At 41.9% G+C, this 15,317-nt stretch overlaps 1 protein-coding gene across 1 annotated transcript in view; it reads right to left on the bottom strand.

Annotated features, from left to right (window-relative positions):
* Window positions 1-789: 789 nt before the first annotated feature.
* The window catches only part of kcnj6 (potassium inwardly rectifying channel subfamily J member 6), a 109,215-nt gene continuing 94,687 nt past the window's right edge, over window positions 790-15,317 (bottom strand). The window contains exon 3 of the mRNA XM_021623705.2: window positions 790-3,551. Coding sequence (XP_021479380.2) covers window positions 3,196-3,551 — 356 coding nt within the window. The 3' untranslated portion in view covers window positions 790-3,195. The remainder of the gene's footprint in view (window positions 3,552-15,317) is intronic.

Below are 15,317 nucleotides of genomic sequence, written 5' to 3'. Positions count from 1 at the left end.
TTGATATTCCTTTCCAATAAACATTGAGGGTCTTATTCTGTTGACATGATTATCGATGCTTGGCTGCCGTTTGACAAATTAACATAATCTTTCTCTTTTTGTCCATAATAATCTCATCATGTAAATTATTTGATGCACTCTAGTCAACAGCATGGTATATGCATGCTGTAGGCTAGAGCACATGTGCCAATACCACAGTGGGCACACGTGTTATATAACAATTTTTTTTGTGAGAAAACCATTAGTGGACCTTAAAATGCTTGTATCTTTATTCGGTATATGGGAATTTAATTTAAGGTATTTTTATGTGCTCTACATCATCATGCACAGCCTTTTATCTGCAACAAGTCAATTGGATGGGAAAATGCACACATTGTTTTAATGCAGATTTTAGAATGTTTGCATGAAAATCTGTTGCCAATTGGATGGAAAACTATAGCTATTGAAGTCATATTGTGAGGCAACATGAATCTTTACATGGAGGTGTTGGAAAAGGCTATCTGCCACTAACCGGATGTTCCACTTTTCAGGGGAAATGGAAAGAGAGCTTGTGACACGTGGAAAGAGAGCCTGTGACACAACTTCCACTTTTGGTTGTTAATTAATAACGTGACACCAGAGAGGAAGAGGCGAAGAGGTTTCACTTCCTCCAAAATATATGCAAAATAAGTCCAATACGTTTCAATATGATTATTTTGGACAGAAGCTTGTCGTGAATATATTTCTCAATTTCATTAAATCAACACAAGGTAAAATACGATTTGTATCAATAAAAGAGAGTGAGAAGTATTAGTTAAAGTATTGTCGAAGATGATTTATGAACCAGTATTTTGCAATTCAGTGTAATGTTGAAAATATAACCTAATACAATTAATAATTACAAATGAATACAAACAGTCAAATAAGAGTTGATATAATAAACATGTCTGTTTCGTTCATTCTTTGTTCAGCAATTGGACAGAAGTCAGATTAAACAATGATGCCTGCATGTTTATAACGCTTTACATTAAGCTGTTGAAATACCACATAGCTGAAATATTTACCCCTTTGATAACATCTGATTAATTACCAATAACTTCACAGTACCTACACCTGTAACAAATATGGATAAAATAAAAACATTTAATTAGCTATAGACTAACTGCGTTGTATGTGGGTAACTTAAGTGTTACCCAAATGTTTTTCATTGACACATAGAAGCCAAAGTTATACAGGTGTGCTATCAGTGACATGCAGAGCTAGAACGTTCTGCAGTAACAACATTACACACTGTAGCTGTCTGAGCCCTGTATATGGCTCTTCAGCACAAGCAATAGAACCATTTTGAAAAGTGATAACATTGTAAGATTACATTACACTGTTTTATTTCAAATCAAACATTTTGCCGGAAACACAAAAAAATTGCTTTTAGAAACTTAGTTTTGCAGCAGAAATAAAGAGGTCTAAATATGTAAAAAGAAGAAAATGAACACCCTCGGGCTGCACTTATTTAAATTAAAGGTGCTAGAGTAGGCCTTGATGCTCTTCTCCAAGCTCCCCTCACATGGCTTCTTTCGTAGTACCAGTGTGCTTTCATTTGTCCGCTATGGGCCGGACACTACAATGGGGTTCACTTCAGACACATTGAAAGATGGAAGCCTGTCCTTCATATTAGAAAAGTGAGCATGTTTCTCACCGGTTCCAATCCAAGTGCCAATTCTGTTTAGCAAACTCCAGGCAGTGCTATAGTCAGATGACATGAAAATAGAGCTCTTTGGCCATGCACACCAGCGGTGGATTTGGCGTCGAAAAACGGAAGCATATGGAGAAAAGTGCTTCATCTTATGGGGCTATTTTGCTTCCACTGGTCCTGTGGCCCTTGTTAAGGTTAAAGGCATCATGAACTTTACCAAGTACCAGGACATTTTAGCCTAAAACCCGGATGCCTCTGCCAGGACTTGAAAACCCTGTGGTTTGAATTGAAGAGGTCAGTCCATAGGAGCAGATGAAGGATATCAAGGATTTGGTAAGATTCTGTAAGGAGGAATGGTCTAAGATCCCTCCCATCATGTTCTCCAATCTCATAAAACATTTTAGAGAAAGGCTCAGTGTCGTGCCAATTTTACTCCTTTCTTTTTTATATTTTTTTGTATTACTTATAAATAAAATATTTCTCTGAGCAATTGTATTAGTATAAAATAAACGTTCTGCTGCTTGGATAACGTATCTTGGATGACGTCCTCCTCTGAGACCACGTTGCTTGTTGCACCAGTAGGAGAATTATAAAGAGAATTTATGCTGGCAGTTAAGGGAACTAACAAAGGTTAGGACATTTACGTTAAAAGGTTAGGAGAACTAAAACAACAAAGGTTAGGCAACTTTACGTAGCAGGTCAGGTGAATTGGCATAAGCTTAGAAAATGGTTAGGAGATGTTTTAGCTAAAATGCTACAGTTGTCCCAGACGCAACCTGAACACGCAACCTGTGGATTGCTAGAAGGATGCGGATTATGCCTACCCATCCTCCCCGACCAACCTCCCTACTTTCTGTCTAAAGTAACTAGTCCATTAGGCCAGGCTGAATATTCTATAGGGCTTTCATCCAGAATTGTTAATAAGAGTTATATTGTCATGCCTATTACAATCGCCATTATTCTCATATGTACACAATATATAATAAATTAACTACAGTGAGTTTTTGTACATGCTTATATATTTCTTAAAACTCTAATGTAAGGAAAGCTTTGTACATAAGGCATAGAATATGTACAGACCTGGTCTAAATTAATCAGTATCAAACATCTTCTTGTCAAATATTCACACTTTGGCAACATAACAGATAGTACATACAAAAAATACAAATACAAATATCCTAGAATATATATGTTTATATGTATAGGTTTTAATCTTTGAATAAAAAAAACGAAATAATATTAATTGATATCTTCAAGAAAAAACCAATGTTATCAAAACATGCAATTACAGAGCTTTTCAGTCCAGCCATTGTCATATACCATCTATCTTTGGGGGGCAAATTACCTCTTTAGGGCTAAAGCTGTCCTTGTTGTAGGGTTCCTAGGACCAGACCATCCTTGAACTCAGGTTCCCCATTTTTCTGCCTTGGCCCTGACCTTTGACCTGGGACCAGCTCACCTGGTCACAGCCATGAGGAGTAGAGACACCACAGTAAGCCCCTCTGGCCTAAGTTCTCTCCCCTCTACACTTTGGACTCGCTCTCTATATTAGCAATGTCACCGTTCCTCTCTGTCTGCTCCTCTAGCCCCTCTTCCTGGGTTACCAGTGTAGTATACTTCTTCTCGCGGCCCTCGGGCTCCAGCACCCCCTGCTGGCTGAGCTTGCTGGCCACAGACCAGGTGAAGGGCAGGTGGATGCGACAATTAATCTCAGCCAGCTCTCTGGCGCTGCAGCTGGGGGTGTTGGTCTCGTGGATGTCGTGAAAGCTGTTGTAGTCCACCTCGTAAAAGCCATCCTCCAGGGTGAGCACCGGCATGAAGCGGTAGCCCCACTTTATCTCGCTGGTCACATACGAACTCCTGGCCTGGCAAGTCATCCCTGTGGGGACAGAGAGAAGAAAGAACTTAGCCTCCTCTAGAGTTGACAAAAAAAATGGTATAGTTGTGGATATGACTCATTCAATGTTAGAGTCATTACAACATAATGACACAGGTCTACTAGCACTTTATGAGAAATAATGTTATATCATGTTATCATGTCATTGTTAGGTGTTAGTATCGGCGATCTCTGGCTAGGGCCGTATGTGTTGAGAGTGAGTAAATTATTAAATGTCAATACAGTTGGACACTATAGCTGTGGAAAACTGAGCACTCAGTAATATATACAGCCCTATCCAGTCCACCCAACACTCAGGAAGGGTTGGTATATTGAACATACTGTACAGAGACTATTAATAACTCTTAATTATGAACATAGCCACTAACCATTTTACCTTTCATGCAGCAGTACATTGTAATTGTACCTCAAGCACTTTGCCCAGATTTTATTGTCACATTAGAAGGAATGGTGCTGCTAGGTTCTGTGTGTAGGGTAAGTGAAGCCGTCCTCTAATAAATTTCTCAAGGAAAACAGCTTTCTCACTACTTAATAATTTGTTGGGTCAAATATAATGACATGTTAATAATTACTCTAGAAAGTGTCTGAATTCCTTGCCTCATTACAACAGAAAGCTACATTCTTAGAGAACAGAATTAGAGACATTTCAAGTTGGCAGTTAAAAATATTTTTTCACGTATAAGGAGAACTGTTTTAGAAGGGGAACTTCTAAAACATTGGATGAAAGACTTTAAACAGTAATTCTTACACAAGAAGAAGAGCCATTAATCATTAACCTCCTTTTGCCTACAGCTGTGAGTTAAGTTTTTTTTCTGATCCGTCAGGTTTCATAAGACATCCTAATAAGAAACCGTTAAACTAACACTGAATGACAAGCAATGTCCCTTTGACACGTGCAATGCTGCAGGGCATCAAAATGGCACAATTATTGAGATTTAAAAATATTTATAAAGTGGAGGGAGGTCAACAAGGCAATGAACATGCGATTAAAAAAATAATTGGTGTTTTGGAGCAAATCCATCAACAGGATATTGAGTAAAGCGAAGAGACGGTATAAAGGACTATATCAAGTGTGTGTGTGTGTGTCAGTATCATGGTAGGGGAGGAAGGACTGGTACATCTCGTACTGCAGTTTAATTTGGCTGATGATGCTGAAAATGTGCAGCTCCAATGAGCAGCTGGTGTGCTGCAGAAAGGATATGGCGTACCTTCAGGGCTCCAGCAGCAAGGATGCTGAAGAAAGCCTGCTGCTATGAGGTCTAACACATAGGTTTCTAAAACTACAAGCCAGCCCAAAAAAGTATGAATTTACAGAAAATGTAAAAGAAGTGATATAATTATCCTGCTTGGAAAGAAACCATTACAAAATGTTGTTTTCTTTCATGTCAGACCCTAAATTCCAGGCTGCACAGTACAACACACGCATTTCATGGACTAAAACATTTCAATAATGTTTTCATTGAAGACATCCAGGGGGTGGAATTGGATATACATACAGTTGAAGTCGGAAGTTTACATACACTTAGGTTTGAGTCATTAGAACTAGTTTTTCAACCACTCCACAAAGTTCTTGTTAACAAACTATAGTTTTGGCAAGTCGGTTAGGACATCTACTTTGTGCATGACACAAGACATTTTTCCAACAATTGTTTACAGACAGGTTATTTCACTTATAATTCACTGTATCACAATTCCAGTGGGTCAGAAGTTTACATACACTAAGTTGACTGTTCCTTTAAACAGCTTGGAGAATCCAGAAAAGTATGTCATGGTTGCAGAAGCTTCTGATAGGCCAATTGACATAATTTGAGTCAATTGGAGGTGTACCTGTGGATGTATTTCAAGGCCTACCTTCAAACTCAGTGCCTCTTTGCTTGAAATCATGGGAAAATCTAAAGAAATCAGCCAAGACCTCAGAAATTTTATTTTAGACCTCCACAAGTTTGGGTCATCCTTGGGTTTTCCAAATGCCTGAAGATACCACGTTCATCTGAAATGCCTGTTCTTCCAAAAGTCTATCTCCTTCCTAGGGAATCACATTTCCACATCAGGGGTGGAAATGGAAAGTGACCGCATTGCAACCATGCGTAATTGGCCGACTCCTACCACGGTTAAGGAGGTGCAGTGATTCTTAGGGTTTGCCAACTACTACCGGAGGTTTATCCGGGGTTTTGGTCAGGTAGAGGCTCCCATTATCTCACTGCTGAAGGGGGGCCCAGTGCGCCTGCAGTGGACAGCTGAGGTGGACAGGGCTTTTAGTCACCTGAGGGCTTTGTTTACCTCGGCTCCTGTGCTGGCCCATCCGGATCCCTCTTTGGCGTTCAAAGGGGAGGTGGACGCGTCCGAGGCTGGAATAGGAGCTGTGCTCTCTCAGCGCTTGGGTACGCCACTGAAGCTCCGCCCTTGTGTCTTCTTCTCGAAGAAGCTCAGCCCGGTGGAGCGAAACTATGACGTGGGGGACTGGGAGTTGTTGGCTGTCGACACGGTCTTGAAGGCGTGGAGAATGTCTGGCAGACACATAACCACACAGTTTGCTCATCCTGCTGTGGATACTGTGTTTGTGTTGCGTACTGCACAGCCCTCATACGACGGAACAGGTCAGCCGTGAAAATGGCCACAAGCTGTTCCTGATTCGCATCATGCCTTCCACAACCTTTCGACCTCTCCCCTTTCACCCAGAACATTCTCCTTTATGCCACTGCTGCTTCGGCTTATACAGGCCCTTGGGCTGAATGACAGGGCACCGCTCCGATTGTCCGTCTACTATTACTTCAGCCGAGCATGCAAAACAGGCCACTGACCCAATAACACACAGTGCATGGTACACGCGAACAATTATTAAACTTTGAGTCTGGCCTCACAAAGTTCACATCTCACCTCTTTTTCCAAAGTATAGTACCTTTAAATTATGGCGGGAGGGAGTGAATTGATGGTTTCAAATGTCACCTGTGGTACCACCTGTCCACGTTGGTAAATCTGGTCTTGTATTTAGTCTACACAATATCAACTACTCACCTTCAACTTTCCCAAAACAATGACTTCCCTTGAATCTCCCATTTATCTCAAACATTTTAGAAAAAGCTGTTATTGCCGCTATTGTTTTCATTATACATTCACCATATATTCTACCTCTTGGTGATGTCATTAGGGAACGCAATGTCAACTTTCACTGCTATGCGGACGATACACAGCTGTACATTCTGGTTAAACATGGTAAAGCCACAAAATTTGCTAACCTGGGAGCCTGTGTTTCAGACATAAGGAAGTGGATGGGGCATTTTTAAAAACTTTTAACCTCAGACAAAACAGAGATGCTAGTTCTAGGTCCCAAGAAACAAAGAGATCTGTTTGATCTGACAATTCATCTTGATGGTTGTACAGTCTTCTTGAATAAAACTGTGAAGGACCTCTACGTTCCTCTGGACCCTGATCTCTCTTCTGACGAACATATCAAAAATATTTAAAGGGCAGCTTTTTTTCGTAACTGCAACACGCTGATCTGTTTCACCTGTCTTTGTGATTGTCTCCACCCCCTCCAGGTGTCTCCCATCTTCCCCATTATTCCCAGTGTATTTATGTGTTCTCTGTTTGTCTGTTGCCAGTTCGTTTTGTTTTTCTTCAAACCCACCATCGTATTCTCCTGTATTCTCTAGTTCCTGCTATCTAGGTTTCCCGGTTTTGACCATTTTGCCTGCCCTGACCATGAGCCTGCCTGCCGTTCTGTACCTTGTAACACCTCCCTGGATTACTGACTTGTGCCTGCCCTGCCTTGACCCTGAGCCTGCCTGCCGTTCTGTACATTTCGGACTCTGCTCTGGAATACTGACCTCTGCCTGCCCTTGACCTGTTGTTTGCCTGTCCCCCCTGTTTTTGTAATAACCTTTGTTACTTTTAAACTGTCTGCTTCTGGGTCTTCTCCTGAGCCTTGACAGTAATATTGCAAAAATCACAACATTTTGTCCAAAAATTATGCAGAAAAGCTAATACTTCTAGATTAGACTACTGCAGTACTCTACACTCTGGCTACCTGGATAAAGCACTAAATAAACTTCAGAATCTTGACTAGATTCTGCTAGAATCTTGACTAGAACCCGAAAATGTTATCATATTACTCCAGTGCTAGCCTCTACACTGGCTTCCTGTTAAGGCTATGGCTGATTTCAAGGTTTTACTGCTATCCTACAAAGCATTACATGGACTAGCTCCTGCCTATCTCTATACTTTTGTCCTGCCTTACATACCTACACGTACCCTACGTTCACAAGCCTCCTTATTGTCCCTAGAATTCCTAAGCAAACAGCTGGAGGCAGAGTTTTCTCCTCTGGAGCAACATTTTTATGGAATGGTCTGCCTATTCATGTGAGAGACGCAGACTCTGTCTCAACCTTTAAATCTCAACTGAAGACTAATTTCTTCAGTAGATCCTATGATTGAGTACAATCTGGCCCAGGGGTGCGAAGGTGAATGGCAAGGCACTGGAGTGATGAACTGCCATTGCTTTCTCTGCCTGGCCGGCTCCCCTCTCTCCACTGGGATTTTCTGCCTCTTACCCTATTACGGAGGCTGAGTCACTGGCTTCCAAATAAATTAAAAGCAAACTAGTACTAGTTCTCTTCCATGCCGTCCCTAGGAGGGGTGCGTCACATCTGCCAGGCTTTTTTCCTGCTATACTCAACTTGAGTGGGTTGAGTCACTGACGTAACCTTCTTGTCCGATTTTGCGCCCCCCCCCCTCATGCTCGTGCGGTGGTCTGTTGATATCCCTCTAGTGTTGTCCGGGGGTATCGTCTGACAGTGCCATAGTGTCCCAACCCCCCCCCCAGTCTCAGCCTATAGAATGTATGCTGCAATAGTCTATGTGCCAGGAGCATGGGTCAGTCTGTCCTATCTGGTAAAATTCCCCTGTCTCATCTGTTGTCCTGTGTGAGCTTAAGTATGCTCCCTCTAATTCTACCATCTCTCTCATTCTCGCTTTCTCTCTCGCTTTCTCTCTCTGTCTCTCTTTCTCTCCCCTCCTGGAGTACCTGAGCCTAAGGACCATGCGTCAGGGCTACCTGGCCTGATGACTCCTGGATGTCCCTGTCCCCAGTCCACCGGTTCGTGCTGCTGATCCAGTTTCTGATGTTTTTCCTGTGGCTATGAAACCCTGACCTGTTCACCAGACGTGCTACCTTGTCGTGCTGCTGCTCCAGTTTCAACTGTTCTGCCTGCGGCTATGGAACTCTGGCCTCACCGGATATGCTACATTGTCCCGGACCTGCTGTTTTCTACTCTCTCCCTTCTTCTCTCTCCCTCTCTCTTGCTCTCTCTCCCTCTTTCTCTCTTTCTCTACCGCAACTGCTATCTCAACCTCTGAATGCTCAGCTATGAAAACCCAACTGACATTTACTCCTGAGGTGCTGACCTGTTGCACCCTTTACAACCACAGTCATTATTATTTGACCCTGCTGGTCATCTATGAGCGTTTGAACATCTTGAAGAACGATCTGGCTTTAATGGTCATTTACTCTTATAATCTTCACCCGGCACAGTCAAAATAGGACTGGCCACCCCTCAAAGCCTGGATCCTCTCTAGGTTTTTTCTTAGCTTCCTGCTTTTCTAGGGATTTTCTCCTAGCCATCGTGCTTCTACAGTACATCTGCATTTGTGCTGTTTGGGGTTTTAGGCTGGGTTTCTGTATAAGCACTTTGTGACATCTGCTGATGTAAAAAGGGATTTATAAATAAATGTGATTGATTGATTGCCTGACACCTGTAGTTACCTCAACATATAGAGATTAGAAAGACTGATGCCCTGTGCACTCATGCCTGGTGCGTGTCCCCATCTGTCGGGGCATTGGGGGACACATAGTAAACTGGTTGCACAAATATGGAGAGCACACTATTGAAATTCAAGAATTACCAGGAGCAGGACATCACAGCGAGGAAGATTAAGAAGTTTGAGCAGCACTCCAATGACTATGAACAAAATGAGGTGTATCTGTAGAGAGGGAATCCACATCGAGGACATGCAGTGATGTCAGAGACTACCCAAAACAGGTTACCCTACCTCCACACTTAAGTGCATCTTCTCTTGATGCAGATTCAGATTACAGCTATGACTCCCATGGGAGTGGATCTTTTTTAGGACGCAAGCGAGGGGGAAGAGGATACCCTCAATGGCCCGACAGGGGTCAGCAGCACCGCAGATGTGGAAGAAGTGTAGGAGGGGCAAGAAGAACAGAGGAGCAAGGCTGCAATTGGACACGCAGTCAGAATGCCTGAGTGTGATTAACCTTTCTTCACGTCCCATCATCACTTCATGTGAGTTGGCGTTGAGTAAGGGTTTATCTTTCATCCCCACTGCATCATGTAATGACTTTGACACCACAATAGAATTTCAGAAATTATTTCCAAATGTGGATGTGTCAAGTATGGGTGAGATGAGTGTTCAGACTATGGGTGACACAATAGAGAATGACATTTCCACCAGAACGAATACCCCGTTTTGAGCCAAATCCACCTTTTTTCGGCCAGATACAGAAATCCCTCCCTAGAAACATACTGCAGATTGGTGGAAAAAGATGTCTCAGATTTGGAATATTAAAGTGAGAATACAGAGTCTGCAATAATCTCCCTAAACAGAGACAAGCATTGGATGTTTTAAAAAATGATTCCACTTTGATAGTACGTAATTGCTGACAAGGGCGGAGTTGTGGTGTTGTTAAACCGTGATGACTATGTGAATGAGATCTGGGGACAATTGAACACCACCACTTTCTATCAGAAATTGTCACGTGACCCCACACCACTGTTCAAAGAAGAGATTCACTGCAAGCTAAAGTCTCTTGTGGAAAGTGGAGACATTATGCAAAAAGAATATGAGTTCATGAAAGTAGACTATCCAGTCATTAGCTTTATTCATGCCTAACTAAAATACACAAACTACTGGATAAGCCACCAGGGAGACCTATTGTGGCCTCCATTGGCTCATTGACTGAAAATATTTCTGCTTGTGTAGATTTCTTTCTAAAAACCCATTGTGGTGTCACTCTCACCCATTACGGGCAAGGCCATTAAGATTAAGGGCATCATGTTCCACAAAAAATTTGCTATACCTGATCAAGTGTATTTGTGGTCTATGCTATGTAGGAAAAACAAAACGAGCTCTGAAAACAAGGATAGCAGAACACAGGAGTAATATCAGGACACCCGGGGAAACCCGGTGGCCGCGCATTTCATGGAGGCTCGTCACACCATTAGCTCTTTGAGACACATTGGCATCGAACATGTTAAGACTCCTAGCAGGGGGAGAGATACTGATCATTTATTATTGAGAAGAGAATTGTATTGGATTCACCATTTGTGTACCATGTCTCCTAGAGGTCTGAACCAAGAGTTTGATATCAGACCATTTCTTACATGAATATGTCACTTTAATTTGTCTTGCCTTCCAGGTAACCCACTTGGTCATTTTGTAAATATATATCATTGTTATTAAATTATTAGAGGTACACAAATTGCTTTTGCACCCACCATGCGTCATGTCCGCAATGGTCATGTAAGGTGAAATGTGTATATTTTGGGATGTGAGCACTCAATTTGTTTGACCTGATGAAGATCCGTTTCGGATCGAAACGTTGTCAATAAATCAGTGAATTTGGAGCTTTAACAGTGTGCGGGCCTTCTTGTTCCTTAATAGTATTCTTTATTAGCCCAGCACCTATGTTTTGAAGGATGTGCTTATGACCACAAACTTTTCTATGCATTTTGAGTCTGCCAGAAAGTAGTTACGGCAGTCAGTCAACCCACAAAAACCCTTCCGTCCCCCTCCTTTTACAAATGCAGCCTGCCCCTTCGCAAACAGTCATCATCAAATTAGACAAAATGGCAGAATACTGTGTGCCCCCTTCTGCCCAAAGCGCTTCACACCTGGGGGGTTTGGGTCAGAGTGAAAAGTGCATCACCTTTTTCTAAATGTTGAGCTAATTACAAGGGTCAGACAAAAGGCAGTAATTGCTTTGGGAAAGTAGTATTGGAGGGGAGTAGCTGTAGTTATTGTTTAGTCTACATGCAAGATTAGTTTACCAACATGTACAGGTGGTACCACAGATGACCTTTTAAGCCATCAAACCACAGAATGCCAAGACGAGGACAAAGGGGCCAGCCCCCTCCCCCAGTTCAAATACATTATTTTACCCTTTGTTATTCTTTGACACCAGTCATGACAACATTTCAAGAGAGAGTTGACAACCACTGTTCCCTACCTTAACACAAAGCAGCACAAGGCACACGTATCTCCACCTGCATTGTCATTAGAGGGTTTATATATTCAGTGACAGAATTTGAGACAACCATGTACCACATGGCAACACCGTATCAAAGTATTGGCCATATCAAAAACAATTAAAGTAGAACTTGTGCAGTACAATAAATCTTTGTCTGTAAGAACAAAGTCCTCGCCTAAAATAAAGTTACCACCCATGTGCAGAGTTGGTGGAACGTAATAACTAATAGCTATTGGCTGGTATGGCCTGCTGTTTGGATAATACTGCTTAAAGGGAAACCCCACTCAAAAGCTGTCACACCCTAATCTGTTTCACCTGTTCCTGTGATTTTATTTCTCTTCGTTTATTTACATTTTTACAGGGACAGCGCACATTAATCAACATTTCAGTAAAAGTGCTGGTTTTAGCCAGCCGGCTAATTTTCAACTGCAGTCCATGGGCAAGCTATTAAAAACATTGTTGATTGTCTCCACCCCCTCCAGGTGTCGCTTATTTTACCCAGTGTATTTATCCCTGTGTTTCCTGTCTCTCTGTGCCAGTTGGTCTTGTGTGTTAGTCAAGTCAAGCAGTGCGGTTTTCCCGTTTCGCCTTTTGCTTTTCTCTTTTTGATAGCCTTCCCGGTTTTGACCCCTGCCTGACTCTGGACTATTTTCCCACCTGCCTGCCCTTCGGTACCTTTTGGACTCTAAACTGGTTTTGACCTTTTTACCTGTCCACGACCATTCTCTTGCTTTACCCTATTGGATTAATGAATATTGTAAGACTCCAACCATCTGCCTCCTGTGTCTGCATCTGGGTCTCGCTTTGTATCATAAAAAAAACTATATTTGGGGTATTTTGTTCATTAGTATTTTGTTTATTAGTACCGGCAGTCAAGTTAAGATATTGTCAAGTATGCCAGCAGTCAAGTTTTTAAGATATTGGACTTAAAAAGCTAAGTGTCTCTGGCCACGTTATGCAAAATGCAGAGAGATCATTCAAGATTCACCCTCTCTCTCTCTCTCACTCTCTCTCTGTCCATCTTACATGGGCACACTTCAGTTGCCATGGCAACCTCACAAACCACCGCAAATGATTGTATGGTTGCTTAGAGAGAGCAATAGAAGCAGGAGGAGGGAGGACTGTCTTCTCCTTATGTTCCAACAACAAGATGGGGAATTAGCCATGTCTGCAGCCCTGTGTTCATGTCTAACTGGAATATTCACAGTACTGTAGACACATATACTGTAGAATAGGATACAAAGAGCACTGCTCTAAAGTATTACCTGTATAATAATTTGGTGTGTGCTTATATTTGTCCTATTTCAAACAAGTGTGTATTATACACATTTCAGAATTGGAAATGTTATTTTTGCATATTCAAACTCTGCCTGGGCCACCCTCAGCAATTAGTGTTAAGTGATTTGCTGAAGGGCACATAAACAGATTTTTCACTTTGTCGGCTCGGGGATTCAAACTAGCAACCTTTCAGTTACTAGCCCAATACTCTAACCGCTAGGTTACATGCTGCCAGTAATGTGCAGTCAAGGTAGGCAGGGTAGGTGAAAATAAATGAAAAAGGAACTGTAATGAAAAATAAATATACCTTTTATCAATCATTTTGCTTTGTTTTTTCTGCATGATAAAATTGATTTCGGAACTAGTACAAATTAGTGGTGATCTGGTAAAAAATGCTCATGGAGGCCAGGGGAAAGGCAACCTCGCCATGTGCTTCTTTTCCACCCTTCAAACTCCAAACTACCCTATACTGCCTACTAATGGACACATAAAAAAGCAGCCAGAGAGCTTCACTGCCTTTCATGTGAACATTTAGCAACTCTTTTAGAGACTGGGTTGGTCTATGATGGAATTTTCAATAAATCTGACGCGCTCTTCCGTGTTCTGCAGAACAAAGTGATGGATATGGGTTTCTGACTTACAGCAACACAATGAAAGCATTAGAACGGCAGTGACAAGATTTTGAGAGTTTCTATGAGCGATTTGAGCAGAAATGCAATGAACTGGGCCTGGCAGAATGCAAAACTCATAGTAAACAGCCGATCAGAGTAAATATCAATGTTCAGCTGAGAGCTAGGTTTGAGCACTTTGGCGAACTTAATTTCCTTGGCTTAGTGGACTGAATTGTTTTTTAAACAATGTCACAAAAGTTCGACACAGCAAACGAGAGCCTGTAAAATATGGCACGTACTTAGATTTAGTTTGAGTTAAGGCTGATCTTGTCGGATTGTACAGTAAAAATGTTTTGAGACAAATTGGACAGCTCCTCAGCTTTTTGTTCCAGTATGACCTGACACAGACTGTCCCCAAGGCAACAAAGTTACTGCAGCTGGTCCTCACTATACCAGCCACGACAGCATCCGTTGAGAGGTCATTTTCTGCATTGAAATGAATGAAGATATACAGTCGAAACCAGACCGATCAAGGACAACACCCATCCCTTGCCATCATCTCCATCTCATCGAGACTGAGACACTTTTAACACTGAGGGCCAACAGGGAGCATTTTTACAGTTCCACCACTGATGTCTTTACCCAGAAAGATAGACGGTTGGACTTCGTTTACAAGTAAGTGCAAGTGTTTATTTACAGTAGCGCTGTAAACTAAATGGGTGTACCATTTAAACTGGCCGGTGAGTGTATATCTCAGTCAATAGAAAGTGCCTACCGGCCTGTTGTGTTGGTACCCGAGGTATAGTAAACCTGAGATATTAACCACTGGTATTGATTTGAGTGTTGAGAAAAGGGCAAAATGCAGCAAACCAGAAGCCTGCTTCTATATTGTATCTCTACACTCTTTATTTTCACATCATCAGTCCATCCACTTACCGAAGACTAATGTGAATGTTTGAAACAGTTGACTGTTTGACCGAATGACCGCTGAGACATTGAAGCCACACAATCCCATTCTAACTTTCTGTAACGTATTTACTATGGGTACAACAAAATTTAACCAGAAACATCAACCAACCTATCACAATAACCTGTCTGCTATTCCTATAACTCAGTGCTTGTGGCCATACATGTGCTTCCCATGTTTTCTGAGAAGGAGAGTAATGACAGAATAATGTTCACGGCTACATCAACATGATGTAAAAGCTATCAGGCCTCCGCTCATCTGAGGAGCAATAGCCAATTGATTTTGTAGCTTCCATTGTATTGTTCACTGCTATAATCCATCATTATGTTATGAATGAACATATATTATGCAGCCAATGTTGCTTGCTGTGGTAATCTCTCAGAGAAACATAGACTGTAACAGATGTATGTTCATTGAACCGACTCGAAAATAGTTTAACCACCACTTCATCATGTATACAGCGTGACCACTGGCTCCTGTCAGATTAAGCACTTGATGTCTGCCAGGCGTGCCATCTGACTACACTGCCTGTGCTGCAGCTACGAATCTTGTCACTGAAAGCCACAAAGCTTAAAATATTTATATCTGACTGGTTTATTCTGATACCAAATCTGACTATATTTGAA

The sequence above is a fragment of the Oncorhynchus mykiss genome, chromosome 12 (genome assembly GCF_013265735.2).
Source record: "Oncorhynchus mykiss isolate Arlee chromosome 12, USDA_OmykA_1.1, whole genome shotgun sequence".
In the NCBI taxonomy this organism is placed as follows: Eukaryota; Metazoa; Chordata; class Actinopteri; order Salmoniformes; family Salmonidae; genus Oncorhynchus; species Oncorhynchus mykiss.
Note: the sequence above shows the minus strand (reverse complement) of the source record. Positions and strands in the feature narration are given on the sequence as shown.